Genomic DNA, 15,847 nt, shown 5'->3' on the forward strand with positions numbered 1-15,847 from the left:
TTCCTACCAGCACTTGGTTTCTCTGTCAGGTATTTCATTTTGTCTTGTAGTTAGCTGTTTTATTTACTATCTGACCATCCACCTGCACCAACCACTCAGGGAGACATTTGTCTGGACTCTCACGGGGATTCAAGAAATGCTGTATTGAATGGATGGACAAGACGGGTCAGGCACAGGCAACTGAAGTGAAAACCTGCTCCAGGAAGCTGAGTGGGTTCTGATGGGATCACTGAGAGGCAGACTTAGGAAAATTTCAAGGAGGAAGCGAACTTTAGGGGAAAAGAAAATACACAGGTGAGAAGAAAGAAGCAGGAGGGATGTTCCCAGATCATGCAAAAGGGAAAGGCCAGAACATTCACACAATGAAACTTAGAATAAAGTGTTTGATTCGGAGGGAGGAAAACACAAGGGGCAGAAATGTCCTTGGAAGAAAAACCATAAATAACCGACAAGCAAAGTTGGGACTCCCCCTTCCCCCAAACTGATCCTTCTGGAAAATGATGAACTAAGAAGGAAGGGAGGCTGGAAGGAAAGGTCAACCAGGGAGATGTTAGAAGTTATCTGTGGGGAGCTATAGCTATAGAAACAGGAAGAATGGGAAGACTTGAGTCTGTGCTGGCGGAAAAGCCACGAAATTGAGGGACTGTGTGAATGTGGAGGTCAGAAAGAACGGTGGCGGCAAGATTATGCCCAGGATGCAATACAAGAGGAAAGATGAGCTTGTGTATCAACATATTAAGTTTCAGGAGCCAGTACAACATGCAGGGCTTCCCAGAGGTCACAAAGAAGCCACACCGAGTGAGATGCTGAGGGCAGAGCCATCATCTGGAACACCAAGTCTGAGAGCTGTTAGGTGGAAAGGCACTGGCTGGTGACACCTCAGATATTCCTGTTAACATGAAATGCCCAGCCACTGCAGGATACCCTGGTGCACGTATAACCAAGACCTGTCCAGGCTTTCCTACTTCTATTTTGGCTTTTGCCCATCTCTCTTTGCCCTTTCTCCCTTTTTCTCCCTCATTCATAGCTACTCAAGGGCATTTGTTTCAAATTTCTACATGGGCCCACCAACTGGGCCGGCACATGGGTTGTATACTGCACAACTCTAGGGGGTCATTCCCATTGGCTGCAAACTAAATAGCAGCTCCTAGAGTTGTGCAGTGCACAATCTGTGCAACCATGGGCGACGGCCTGGTTTGACCCAGACACATCAGCCAATTAATGGGCATGAACTATCACAGCAAAGAGAGAAGTTCAAGGGTCCCGGGAGGAAAGGGAAAGCCCTATGAGACCATACAAGACATGCTACAAAACTAAGCGAAAGATCTGGAAGCTTTCTGCACATGGTTGCCACTAGAGCAATATGACTGGATGAGGTCTCTTGAGAAGTGAATTCCAGAAAACCCTTCAAAGACGAAGAAAGAAAACACGGTCGCAGCTAGAAAGGCGGGCCCATCAGCAGCAGGAGTCATAGGGGTTGAGACAATGCGGGCCCTGGTGTCAGCAGGATGGGAATGGCTGTGGAAGTCTTCCACTGGGACCCTCTGACTGTAAGTGCAAAGTAGTCGATTGCCCTGTGTGCAGCTGGGGCCTGGCTGGGACAAACAGCACACACCATGCATTCTGCAAAAGATTCAGATCTGCCTTCCTCAGAGGCCTGGAAGGGAACTCCCTGGGCAGGTCACAGGACTCCTTCAGTTCTGGCTGACACAGACCAAAGGGATCCAAGAATATTAAAGAATATCAAAGCACTGGGGTCAGCCCTCCAGCACCTTACAAACATGTATTTCTAGGGCTGACGGCTGCATCGTTATGTTAAATAACCATATTACCATAATCATGTGTATATACACGAAAATGGTGTCTGTGTGTATGGGGTAAGAGGAAAATGGAGAGGAAGAAAGAGGGGAAAAAAAAAAAAATCAAAAGATTCCTTGGGCGGGGGGGAGGGTGCTGGGTCAAATCACCAGGAGGCACCCAGGCTTGGGGAGGGTGGAAGACAGGGGACCGTGCAGGGACGAAAAGTAACAGGTAGGAAAAGTTGGAGAAGCCAAGCCAAGGCCCCCGGGTCTTTGTGTGCAAATGTGCAGCCAGGCAGCTTCCAGAGGAGCGGAGGAAAAAGACTGAGGCAGAAAATCGAGCCACCGCCACCGCGGAGGACGCGCACGCCGGGCTTTTCCCTCAGCGCTCTGGGCCGCCCCGTGACCTTCGTAGAAGGAAGTTGGCGGGTCGTGCCCCTTCCCTGGAAAGGCGACTCGGCGTGGGCCGGCGCGGGCCGGGGACCCTCGGGCCAGGCTCGGCCACCGCGGGCCACACCGCAGGCGCCCGCTTCCGCCCCGCTGCGGACAGGCCGGCACCGCGGGCACCTCCTGGGCCCCGAGTTCAAGGTGAGCCGGGCTCCGGGCGGCCAACAGGTAGGGAGGGCGACGGCGGGCGGGCCTCGGGCCACTCCCCCCGGCACAGGTGGGGCGCGGCGCGGCCTGGCGGGGCCCTCCCGGCCGGATCGGAGCCCGGCTGCCCGCGGCCCCGCCGCCCCCGCCCCTCCCCGGAGCCGCCCCGCGCCCCCGCCCCCAGGCCGCGCGCCGCAGCTGCGCCCCCCGACCCCCCCGGCCCCCCCGGCCCCGCCGGCCCCGCGCGCACTCACCCAGCCACACGAGCGCCAGCAGCAGCGGCCTCGGCGCCAGGCGCCCCATGCTCGCCCCCGCCGCCTCTCCGCCGCCGCCGCCGCCGCCGCCGCCGCCAGCTCCGGCTGCTCCAGTCCGCGCTCCCCGCCCGGGCCGCGCGCCTGCTCCGCTCTGCTCGCGAGCCGAGGAGTCCCAGCGCCGGCCGCCCGCGCGCCCCCCGCTCCGCGCGCCCCCCGCTCCGCGCCGCCCGCGCGCCCGCCCGCCCCCGCCCGCCCCCGCCCGCCCCCGCGCGCCGCCCGCCGCCCGCCGCCCGCCCCCCTCCGGCCGGGACCCGGAGCCGGGCGCGGAGCCGCCCCGCCGAGCCGACGCGCAGCCCCGACCGCTTCCCGAAAGCAGAAGGAAGAGCCGCTGCGCCCGCCCGCGCCTCCCACCCGGCGCTCCGCCAGCAACAAACACAAACTTTCCCAAGCCCCTCCCCGCTCCAGGTAACGGAGGCCGCGCCCCCCCCCGCCCCCGCCCCCGCCCCCGCCCCCGCCCCCGCCCCGCTTAAAGGGGAGGCGGAGTCGGAGCCCACCCCGCGCTGCCCTCGGGCCCCCGCCCCGCGACAGACTTTCCTCCGACCTTTAAAAGTTGGCCCGGGACGGACGCGCCTGGAAACCCCGTGCCCGAGCTCCGCCCCGGGACGCCCCGCGCCGCCCCTCCCGAGGCACCCCCGCGTGTCTCTGGTCCCGCAGCTGCCCCCCCGCCGCGCGCCCGCGCGCCCCGGTCAGCGCCCCCTCCCCAGCCCCCGGGCGCCGGCGTGCATGGACCCGGGCGGGACAGCCCCGAGAGGACAGGACCTCTCCGCGGTACCCGGGCCTCAAGGGTTCAGGTGACCCTGCCCAGGGCTTCGCGGCCACGCGGCCAGAGCACAACCTACATCTCCCCGGTTCTGCCCGGTTCTGCTCGCTGCCCTGCGGCCGGGGGGACCGCCCCTCCCTTTCCAGGGTGCCCACGGCAGTGATCGCAACACTCCCCACGAATACACCCAAGGGGGGAAACAAGCCAACCAAGTGTATAAGTAGCTACAGTTCTTCATATGGAATGTACACTTAAGACTAAATATTTGTTGCCTTAAGTGGACACAACTGATTACCAATAAAGACTCCTTTTCCCTACAATAGGGTTTTGTGCTTCTGATTTGAATACAAAAGGCCTAGTATTGAAACAAAATTAGTGTTCACTGTTTAAAACCTCACAAGGGGGTGCGCCTATAGGGAGCAACCCTGGTGCCCAGTGCCCCCCAAGACCACAGCCTTTCATTAATACATGCAAAACACATCACAGATGTTAATGGACAAACTGCCCAGATCCGGGAGAGAGGAGGACTGCTTTTACTCTGAACTATCATTATTTCCACTAACAAGCGTTCTTCTTTCCACCAACAAGTGTGTGATTAGCCAGGTATGGACCCCTATAAAAGGGACTCGAAAATCCTTTCCTGGTGGCACAACAATGTGAATATCTTAGTGCCTGTAAACTACACACTTAAAAATGGTTAAAAGGGCACTTGGGTGGCTCAGTGGTTGAGCATGCGCCTCTGGCTCACGGTGTGATCCCGGAGTCCTGGGATCCAGTCCCACATTGGGCTCCCCTCTGGGAGCCTGCTTCTCCCTTTGCCTGTGTCTGCCTCTCTCTCTGTGTGTCTCTCATGAATAAGTAAGTAAAATCTTTTTTTAAAAAATGGTAAATTGGGTTTTAACATGATAAAGAAAGGATTTTTATTTCATTTGTGCCACTGAGCCTTTCCTCACACATTTCAATCACCGTGAAATCCCTTTCCACCTCCCATCCCGTGGAACTCTCTAGAATTTCTCTGGGAAGTCTTTGAATTTAATTCAATCAGCCTCAAATGCAAGCCTAATGTTAGGCCTTGGAAGATGCTGAAACTACAGAGAAGAGGAAGGCCTGGCCTTTCTAGAAGCTCCCATCTTTTCTTTTTCTTTTTTTTTTTTTTTTAATTTATTTATTTATGATAGTCACAGAGAGAGAGAGAGGCAGAGACACAGGCAGAGGGAGAAGCAGGCTCCATGCACCGGGAGCCCGACGTGGGATTCGATCCCGGGTCTCCAGGATCGCGCCCTGGGCCAAAGGCAGGCGCCAAACCGCTGCACCACCCAGGGATCCCTCTTTTCCTTTCTTAACCACCCATAGCACTTAATGTCTGGACCACACATTTTGGCACTTGGTGACATTCAAGTTAGCACCCCCATGGGTGCTATGCTATGGACTAAATGTATTCACACAGACACCCCCATTCATTTATTAAAACCCTAATACCTCATGATACTTGGAGATGGGGTCTTTGGAGGGTAATTAGGTCCTAAGGTTGGGATGGAGCCCTTCTGAATGGGATTAGCGCCTTTGTAAGAAGAGACACGATATAGATGATCTCTTTACCATGTAAAGATACAGCTAGACAGTATCTGTCTGCAAGCCATGAGGAAGACCCTCATCGGGAACTAAATCTTGGACTTCTAGGCCTCCAGAACTATGATAAATAAATGTTTCTTGTTTAAGCTGCCTAGTCTATGGCATTTGCCATGGCAGCTTGAGCCCACTAAAACAATGCAACATACACACCACTCCCATGTTTGTCTAATAAAGGAATGAGTCAGTGCTTAAAACTCCTTTGTTTAACAAATAAGTATAAGTCTGGAAGTGTGCCTGGCACATAATAGGTCTTCAATAAATATTATAGAGTGAATGATCCAGGTGCTGGGCCAGACCCTGGGAATACAGAAATCAATAAGACAGTGCCTGCCCTTGACGTGTTTATGGTCTGCATTTCGTGACTTGGTAGGTGTGGCAACAAATGCAAGGTGCCAGGTGTGATACAGGGAGCAGTCAGTCCTGGGAAAGATTGTCCAGAAAAGCTGCTCAAAGGGGATGTCTGTGAGATGAGTTTGGAACCATCGGGAGATCTTCAGCTGTGAGGTGTAGGATGTGTTTACGGTAGATGTTGTGTATTTAATATGGTAGGGATTCTTCTCCCCTGCCCTCTCCACCAGGTGTTATTAAATTAATGGTGCATTTTCAATCATGGAAATAGCAGTGGTTAGTAGTTGAAATGGAAATAATAAATAAGACTGTCTCAGGCAGGGCAAGCAGAATAAGGGCTAAAGTGGATAGCCTGTTGGCAGTGGGCAGTCAGCTATGTCATGAGAGTCAGCCCAAGACAGCCGTTTGTAGCAGAAAATGAGTGTAAATTAATAACTCAAAACTCCAGGCAGTTGGTCATAACCACCGCCCTTTGCATAGCTCTGACTACCAAAGGATAAAATCCTAAGGAAACATAACACCTGCAGCCGACCAGCACAATTTGATAATTCACGGCTCTGGAATCTGATGATGCTTTTATTATGAAAGATAATTATTTACCAGAGTGAGTAATCTCCTCTACAGGTAAGGCTTTTGCCCCAACCTTTTGTTCTCAGTTTGGTTAGTCCTCAGGCTTGCCTGGGGCAGAAGGGCTCACTCTCCAGCAACTCGGACCCACACCCATCCCCAAGGAGGTGAGCCCTACCCTGGGAGCCCTACCATTTCCTTTGCCAGATCTCAGGGACCCTGGGCGGCTCTGGTCACAACAGCCAGCCTTTGGCTCTTGATTATACATATCTGTCTATAGGCATTGCCCCTGGAAACCCGGTGAAGGTCCTCACACTCTCATTCCTGACAGATTTTCCTACTGAAATCAAGAAAGTCACCCTATTATTTAAAGTTGAGAATGGGGTGCCTGGGTGGCTCAGTCGGGTAAGCATCTGCCTTCAGCTTAGGTCTTGATCCCGAGGTCCTGGGATGGAGCCCGCATTGGGCTCTCTGCTTAGCAGGGAGTCTGTTTCTCCCTCTCCCTCTGTCCCTCCCTCTGCTTATGCTCTCTCTCTCCCTCTCTCTCTCTCTCTCTCTCTCAAATAAATAAATAAAATCTTAAAAAAAAAAAAAAGAAGAAGAAGAAGAGTTACAAGGGAAGAGTGAAGAGAGGAGGCCTTCATTTCCTGAAGAGTGACAGTCATTCAACGGCGCCAGTAAGACCATGGGGGAAGTTATGAAACGCCCAACCTACAGGCTTGGAAAACAGTGAGGGCCTCATCTGTTGGGAAGGAGTTAAGCATGACTCTGCCGAGGGCTGGGCTCTGTGACCTTGGGTCTCAGGCTGGCACAGGAGATAGCGGAGAAAGTGTTCTTAGATGACCAGGACTGCCCCTGATTGCACTTGTGCCAGGTCAGAAGTGTCTCCTGAGTCTCTGCCCCGCAGCATTGACTCCCCCAGGGACACAGGGCATCAAGAGTGTGGGGCAAAAAGAAGAGAATGGATGGAGGCAGGCCTTTTGCAATAAAAGCCCGCTAGAAAAGTGAGGCATTATGGCACCTGGGTGGCTCAGTAATTGAGCACCTGCCTTTGGCTCAGATTGTGATCCAGAGGTCATGGGATCAAGTCCCACATCCGGCTCCCCACGGCAAGCATGCTTCTCCCTCTGCCTATGTCTCTGCTTCTCTCTGTGTGTGTCTCATGAATAAATAAAATCTTTAAAAAAAAGAAAAGGAAAGAAAAGAAAAGCGAGGCATTAGTATGAAGTACAGCATATACATGGCCCTTGCCCTAGAAGAGTTTATAATCTAGATTAATGTATCAAAAGAGCAGCAGTGCTGCAAAGGAAGGGAAGCAGACTGATGCCAGTGCAAAGTGCAACAGGAGGTGAACAGGTAAAACAGGTGAGGCACGGCCACTCTGTGTAGCCTTCTGCGGCTGCACTGAAAACACCTCCTATGATGAGCACACTCAGCGGAGTCAATGATGGAGAAGAGCTGCCACGTGCCAGAGGCCCAAAGTAGCGAGGGGGGCTTCAGGATGTCCGAGGAGACTCTTCACCTAAGGTCAGGGCTGCCCCACCAGGCCTGACCTTGTTGTCCTGGCAGCTGGTGTGCCACGAGGGGCCTTCCTGCCCTCACACAGAAGCACTTCACCATAGCATGGGGGAGGGAGGGAGGGGAAGGGGAGGGATGCCCTCCTTCCTTCCCCTTACCATTTCCCCCCTACCAGCCTTTCTCACCCCAGTTGAGCTCTGCTTTGGGATTCAACTGGAATATGATCTCAAGTCCTAGGCACTACATTTTTGAAATATTTGCCACCTAAAATGCATGCAGAGTAGGGCTGCTAGCTAAAATACAGGATGCCCAGTTAAACTGAATTTCAGATAAACCAGGGATACTTTTTAGGAGAAAGATGTCCCAAATATTGTCCAGAGCACCCTCATACTTAAAAAGTATTCCTCATTAATCTGAAACTCAAAGTCAACTAGGCATCCTGTATTTTTATTTGCTGAATCTGGCAACCCTCGTCCAGGAAAGTTACCTTATATGGAAATAGGTTCTTCTGGAAGACTTGGAGAAGACAAGGGGGGGAGGGGGGCAACTCTAAGTAGTTATCTTCTGATTATTTTGAAGTTTTGCATTTCAAAGGAGGAGTAGACTCGCTTCAGGGTGTTATGTTGAGTCACTGGGTAAAAATTGCCAAGAGACAGAATTGGCCTCATTTGTCATAACCAGAGTGAGCTCAGTGATGAGGGGAGCTATGTTATTTGTTGGAATCCTCTCCTCTCTAAAAAGCATTCGACCAGACACTAAATGCCTACCTGTAAGGGTAGCCATAGGGGGATTACTGCATTGAGTAGTGGGGTCCAGAGAAGCCGCTCTCAGAGGCAATCCTTTCCAACGTTGAGATCCTGTGATTTACCTAAGGCCAGCCAATTCTCTTGCCTAGTCCCTCTTCCAAAGTGAAATCTTTGTCCATTCTGCCCCTACCTTTTCTGAAACTTCTACCCCTTTGGGCTGGGCTAGGTGTCTATCCTGCAGCTTAGAGAACCTAGCAGATTCATGCAGACACCACAGCTTTATTGTGAAAAACTAGGATTACTACCCCTGCTACCTACCTACTCTCTACTGGAGATTACTCAGATAAGTTTATTCTAGAACCCATTTGCCATTTTTGGTAAACATCTCCCATTTTTAAGCACTCTGTACCTCATAACCCTCCTCAGCGAGTCACTTAGCAGAGGGGTACATTTTGTAATTTTGTCTCAGAAGGTACATGGGGAGGGGCATTTTGCCAGCTAGCCACTTCACGGTACTTTACTGAATGACCTTTGTCCCCTGTAGCAGAAGCAGGCTTGAAGCACCTGTGTGAATATTTTTTTCTGGTCTGAAATCGTATCCATGCTTTGTGACATAAAGCTGGTGTGGGGGGGTGTTCTTAATCACCCATTTGCCTCTGAGTTAGGAAGAATACAAAGGTCCTTCCTGAGGAGACTCTTGGGGACCTTGCCCATGAAAACACTAGAAGTCTACTTCTGAACCATGGTAGGCTGTCCTGGCATGGCCCTGGCATCTTCACAAGAGGATGTCAGACCTGCCCCAGGTGGGCTGATTGATGGGTAGGGTAAGTGTTTCTGTGCTTAACCAGCCACCCGTCCCAGCCACCGTCCAGATGATGATTGCAAACTCACCACTCCATGATATTTTTAAAAGCCCAACTGAGTGCAACAATATTTATGGAAGATTACCTGAAGTAAATGCAGTCTGTGCATTCCTCTAGATACCCTAAGATCCCCCTGAATTATGAGTTAAGTAGACCATCAGTGAGCTTGATACCTAACTATAGCATATTGGCACCCCCATAAAGTTGCTTTTACTGAATCCCATTTTGTCATGATGCCATCAGTTAATATTGAGGGATGGCCTAACAAACAGCCCGGTGCAGTTTGTCATTGTCTTCCCTGGAAGGACGGGTTTACAGATGCTCTTCATTACCTCAGGCAGCAGCCTCTCTACTTAGGACTCGTGGAAAATGTTTACTCTGTTCTCAGTACTACAAATGACTGTGCTTTCCCTTAGCAATTGGTTTCTTTTTACCTTCTGGACTCTGTACATGTTATAACTGGTGGGGTTTTGCTTTTCATGGTTGAGATTAGAAAGCTTTTGGTCAGATCTGTGCACGCCCACCCTCCCACGCACCCCCCATCCCCTCGCAAATGAATAGGACAAAAAGCACAGACTTTGAATAACCTTACTTGCCACTTTATTTCCCCTTTCCCTCATTTGACTTTTTTTGTTGACTTCCTTTCTTTGAGGCTCATTCACATGTATAACGCAGGAACCTGTTTCCCATCCTCCCTACTACTGTAATATTCTATTCCACACCTCCAGCCCTGCAAGAAACATTTTAAATTCTAACTCCTCATTTGCAAACTAAATCCAATGAGGTAATAATCGCAATGAACTCTGCTTCCAGAGAAAGGCTGGCAAGCGATGAGGCTGAGTCGGCCACCCGAGAACTCGAGGTCCCGTATGGGAGAGGCAAGGGCATCCCATCAGGCACCCAGGAGTTCCGGAGAAAGGACATCCCTTTTGAGAACAGCAGACAGATACCTCACCTCCCCTAACCCTGGGCACAGCCTTTGTTCATCTGTCCGCACCAGCTGGCAAATACTAGACTTCACGTGCTTTCTCTAAGCACACAATGGGTGGAGGGTTGGAGGGGTCTGGGCAGATGGCACTGACTTGGGTGTGAATCATTTATTTGGGAAGTGATTTCAGAAAGCAACGATGAGGAAGGAGGGGGAGCCAGTCAGTGAGGGAGAGAGAGTCAATCAAACATGTGTTATCAAGGGAGGACTGCTGTGGGCCAACTGTGTAGAATGTGCCTCGGGACTGTCCCCTCTGTCCCCAGTGGAAACAGAAGGTTCAAGTATTACTCCCCCGTTCTCCAGGCTCCCCACCTCCCTACCCCCTTACCTCCCCCACCCCCTACCCCTGCTGTGGCATTAATTCTTCTATCCCTCTGATTTGTACCTGTCTTAGCCTAGAGTCTTGATGAAGGCAGGTAGAGGGGCACAGGTGTGCTCCAGGTGGGTCACTAATGGCATGCACTGAACTGTCCCCCACAGCTTCATGGAAACCCCAGGAGAGGCCAAGGGATGTGACCCCCAGCATCTGCTATAGATACCCATCACTCCTATTTCCAGGGTAGTGTCCCCACCCCCCGCAAGGGGGTGGATATCTCTACCTCTTCATTTAATATGTGTCTTATACAACAGTCCTCTACATGTTCGTCTCCCCACTAATGAGCAGGAGGCTGCATTCTACTCAGCTTTGTACCCCAGTACCCAACACAGTGCCCAACACAGAGTAAGCCTGGTCAGTAAATGCATCAGCTCCAGTTTGTGTAGTTTGTAGCTCTCTCATCTGATGGAGGGTCACATAAAATTTTATTTGGGGGAAAAATAATCTAAAACCACTTATCTAGTCCAACTCCCTCGTTTTACAGATGAGGCCCAGAGAGCCTAAGTAACTTGTCTGAGATTACACAGTATATTAGAGTGATTACGGAATATTAAAATGATTCCACAAAGTATGCCAAATGCAGACAAGGGAGCCAGTGGGAGTTACAATGTAAATTATTAGCACTTCAAATGGAGGGTATGACCACTCTGTGTTGGATTTCCAGCAGGAAATTGCTTAAAATAAATTAACTTGGAAAGTTCCTGAGCTCTGATTAAAGAGGTGAATGGCTTGAATGGGGCTCTCTCTTCCAGGAGAAAAAATTCACCCTCTGTAAACACATTTTCAAGTAATGTACCAAGGACTTTGAATCAGAATGAACTTACTTAGCATTCTCTTCCTCCAACCCATTCATCTGACAGTGACAGCTATAGGGAGAGGTGTTTTAGGTTTTTTGTTTTTTGTTTTTAAGATTTTATTTATTTATTTAAGATAGAGCAAGTGAGAGAGAGAGAGAGAGAGCACAAGCAGGGTGGAGGGCAGAGGAGAGGGAGAAGCAGGCTCCCCTTTGAGCAGAAAACCCCATGTGGGGCTCGATCACAGGATCGTGAGATCATGACCTGAGCCAAAAGCAGACGCTTAATCTACTGAGCCACCTAGGCACCCCGAGATGTTTTAGTTTTTAATTAAAAAAAAAAATGAGATGTGGATGGTATTATCTTAATAAATTGAAAAAACTCTCTGAACCCCATCACCTGTGCTCCCTCCTACCTCTAGAAAATCTGCTGCTGCAGGCTTGAACACATGTGTGAGATACGGAATGCCAGAAATAGTCAAAGATTTTGATGAAAACCGGGAAAGATAAAAGTTTACCACTCCTCACTGCATGCTAATATTTAAAAAAAAAAAAAAAAAAAAAAACAGTGAAAAATTTTAACTTGAGCGGGCAGGGGAGATTGTGAGTCATAAGAACTAGTCGTCCTGCCAAATGAGAGAGTTAGAGCTCATTTGAACAGACTAAACTTTTCTTATTTGCCTGAACATGGGCCAATATTACTCTACAAAAGAGGGCCTGGCTTAGGGTTTTTACAGTCCCTAATACTGTGACAAAACAACAACAACAACAACAACAACAAAAACCCCACCAATTTGATGAGTGTAGATACCTGCTTCTCATCCGTGTGGTGCATTCTCAAAAGTTCTCCTTCCGACACTCTCTAGGCCAGAAGCTCCAAAAGTCAAGTGCTAAAGAAGTGATGATGTTTTTCTTTAGGAAAGGTGGAAATGAAGGTTAAGAGGACTGAACTGGAGTCACACAGTATAGGTGAACATTCAGGCTTGCCACTTACAAAAGCCCTTTGACCTGGCAGGAGTTATTTCACCTCTCTGGGTTTCAATGAGCACATCTGTAAAATGGGGATGATAATAATATTTATGGCAAAGTGTTATTTTGGGACATGAGAAAGGATTACTTACATATTGATGAAGCAGAAGCTGTTGGTTTGTTACTCAACAATGAGTGTCCCCACCTCCTACCAAGAGCGTGCCCCATTCCCCACTGTGGAATCATCACCCCAAACTGCTCCTCCTTCTGGAGACTGCATTTCCAGCTCCCTTTCCACCTAGATGAAACAGCCGAAATTACACATAGAACTTTGAGAGGAGCAAGTTAAAAAGCAGTCATGTGGCTTTTTCATACTCTTTTCCCATCTGCTAGTTGGAAGCAGAGGCTTAAGATGACAGATCCTCAAGGTAGGAAACAAACAAGAGTCCCCAAATTTCTACATGGAGGAAAGCTGCCACTCAACGAGGAACACCTGCATTGGTCCTGTTATACTATTGAGAAATAAGGTTGGTGTTAAGTCACTGAAATGTGGGGCTTACTTATTTCAGCTGCTACAGTTATCCCAAGTAGCACAGCTTCCTCCCTTTTTTTCTAAGAAACCCCACTGTTTTTTGTTTTTAAGATTTCATTTATTTGAGAGTGAGAGCACATGTGAGCATTAGCAGGGTGGGTGGTAGGGTGGGGAGCAGAAGGAGAGAGGGAAGCAGGCTCCCCACTGAGCAATGGGCCCAACCTGGGGCTCAATCCCAGGACCCTGGGGTCATGACCTGAGCCAAAGGCAGATGCTTAACAAACTGAGCCACCCAGGAGCTTCCTAAGAAACCTCACTGTTGATGGGTCTGCCCACCTCTGATGAGCCCAATGCAGCAAGGGAGGCTGGCTCCATTTGCAGTCCCAGTGGGGAATTCTTGATTGTTCTACAACTCCAGATTTCTAAAGCTCTAAACTTGAAGACTTATAACTTTAATTCCCTCATCAGTGATTGCTTGAAGCATGACCAGGTGAGAAAACTCTGGCCATCGAGATGTGAGGGCAAGTCTTCTGGAAGGGTCTTGCAAAAGTCTCTTTCTTACATCGGTGTCACTCCAGCTTTTTTTATGATTACTGCTTTTTCTCATTTCTGTTTTCCTTCATTTTTAAGGTTTATTGAGGTATAATTTATATACAATAAAATTCACCACCACAATCATGGTAAAGAATCTTTACAGTGTACCTGGCTGGCTCAGTCAGAAAAGCATGTAACTCTTGATCTCAGGATTGTGAGTTCAAGCTCCAAATTGGGTGTGGAGATTACTTAAAAAAATAAAATCTTAAAAAGAAAATTCCATCTCCCACTTAAGATCCTTGTGCCCCTTTGTAGTCAATCCCACACCCAGGCCCTGGCAACTACTGATCAACTTTCTATCACTGTAGTTTCACCCTCCTAAAATCTTATATAAATTGAATCATACACATATAGTCATGTATGTCTGGCTTTTTTCACATAGCATAATGCTTTTAAGATTCATTCATGTCATTATATGCATCAGTAGTTCATTCCCTTTTATTGCTGAGGAGTATTCTGTTATATAGATATAACACAATTTGCTTATCCACTTACCAGTTGATGCACATTTTGGTTCTTTACAGTTTTTGTTTATTATGAACAGAGATAATATAAACACAGGAAAGTGTTTGTGTAGATATACCTTTTAGTTTTTCTTGAGAAAATAACTGGAAGTGGTATTATTGGATCATATGTTAAGTTTTATGCTTAAATGTATAAGACACTGCCCAACTGTTTCCAAATTAACATTTTGAAATATATTACTTGGTATTCCTCCCTAAAGCATAGGAGAGTTTCAGTTCCTTTGAGCCCTATCAACACTTGGTATTGTCAAACACGTTTAATTTAAGCTATTCCAATGGGTCTGTAGTAGGATCTCATTGTGGTTTTAATTTGCATAGTGACTATGTGGAATATCTTTTCATGTGCTTATTTGCCATCTGTCTACCTTCTTTGGTAAAATGTCTATTCAAATATTCTGCCCATTGTTAATTGAGATGTCTGTTTTCTTATTCCTGAGTTATAAGAGTTCATTATATATTTTGAAGATAAGTTCTCTATCCAATACATTTTATACAGATGTTTATTTTCAGAGTTGTGTTTCCATGATTTATCTTTTTTCATCCTTTTACCTTTACCTGTTGGTGACTTTATACTTAAAGTGCAGTTTTAGCAGATAGTATGTAGTTGAATTTTGCTCTTTTATCCATTCTAACAATCTCTGCCTTATAATTGAGGATATCTGAAACATTTATATTTAATGCAATTTCAATGTAATTGAGTTTAAGTCTATGATCCTGATATTTGTTTTCTATTTGTCTCATCTGTTCTTTTCTTCTTCTCTTTTAATTTAGATTGAATTTTATTTTGTTTTCTAGTATTGTTTTATTTCTTCTTGTGACTTTTTGCTATGCCTCTTTGCTGCTCTTTTTTAAAGTAGTTTCTGAATTTACAATAAGTGTCTTCAACTTGTCATATTCTACCTCATCTAAATATAAAATACTTACAACATCATACTTCTATCTCCTCTTCTCCTTTGTACTATTTTTTCCATTAATTTTGTTCTACATATGTCATAAATCCCAGACTACATCATTGTTATTTTTGCTTTAGACAATGACTTAATTTTTTTTTTTAAATAAGAAAAATGTCCCATATTAGTCCACATCCTTACATTTCTAGAGCTCTTCATTTCTTTGTGTGCACAGTTCACAATTTCCATCTGGTATTGTTTTCCTTCCACTTCAAAAGCTTTCTTAACATTTCTTGTACTGTAAGTCTGCTGGTGATACATTCTTTTAGCCTTTGTTTACCAAAAAAATGTCTTGTTTTGTCTTCATTTTTGAAGGATATTATTTCCCCTGGATATAGAATTCTGGGTTGTATGGTTTCTTTTTCTTTAGGAGTCTAGAGATGTCATTTTGTTATCTCTGCTTTGCAGGGTGTTTGACAAGAAGTCAGCCGTTACTCTTATCTTTGTCTGTTTATAATGTATTTCTTTCTCTTTAAGTTTTCATCTTTATTACTGGTTTTCAGCAATTTTATATGATGTTTTCTGCTGTGATATTCTTTGTGTTTGTCCTGTCGGGAGTTTATTAAAATTTTAAGATCTGTGCTTTTATAGTTTGTAGTGAATTTTGAAAAATTTTGGCTAGTATTTCCTCAAATATATGTTTGGTCTTCATTGTCCTTTTATCTCTTTCTGAACTCCAGTGATGTGTATATTAGTCACTTGATATTATTCCAGAGGTCACTGTGGCTCTGCCCTTTGTTTGAAAAGCTTTTTTCTGTCTGTGTTTCAGTTTTGATAGCTTTTATTGCTATGTCTTCAAGTTCATTCATCTTTTCTCCTGCTGTGTTGATTATTCTGGTAAGCCCATCCAGTCAATTTTTTAATTTCCGGTATTGTATTTTCAGTTCTAGAAGTTCTATTTCATTATTTTTGTAGTAGTTTCCATATACATTTTTATTGTTTTCATGTTTTGTCTGGAATTCTCGGACATGTTTATAATAGCC

The 15,847-nt window shown here is 47.2% G+C and overlaps 1 protein-coding gene across 1 annotated transcript in view; it reads right to left on the reverse strand.

Annotated features, from left to right (window-relative positions):
• The window catches only part of PTGFRN (prostaglandin F2 receptor inhibitor), an 82,244-nt gene extending 79,422 nt beyond the window's left edge, over nucleotides 1–2,822 (reverse strand). The window contains exon 1 of the mRNA XM_077842707.1: nucleotides 2,645–2,822. Within this exon, the coding sequence (XP_077698833.1) occupies nucleotides 2,645–2,693 (49 nt within the window). The 5' untranslated portion in view covers nucleotides 2,694–2,822. The remainder of the gene's footprint in view (nucleotides 1–2,644) is intronic.
• Between the last annotated feature and the right edge of the window lie 13,025 nt (nucleotides 2,823–15,847).

This window comes from Canis aureus, chromosome 12, assembly GCF_053574225.1.
Source record: "Canis aureus isolate CA01 chromosome 12, VMU_Caureus_v.1.0, whole genome shotgun sequence".
In the NCBI taxonomy this organism is placed as follows: Eukaryota; Metazoa; Chordata; class Mammalia; order Carnivora; family Canidae; genus Canis; species Canis aureus.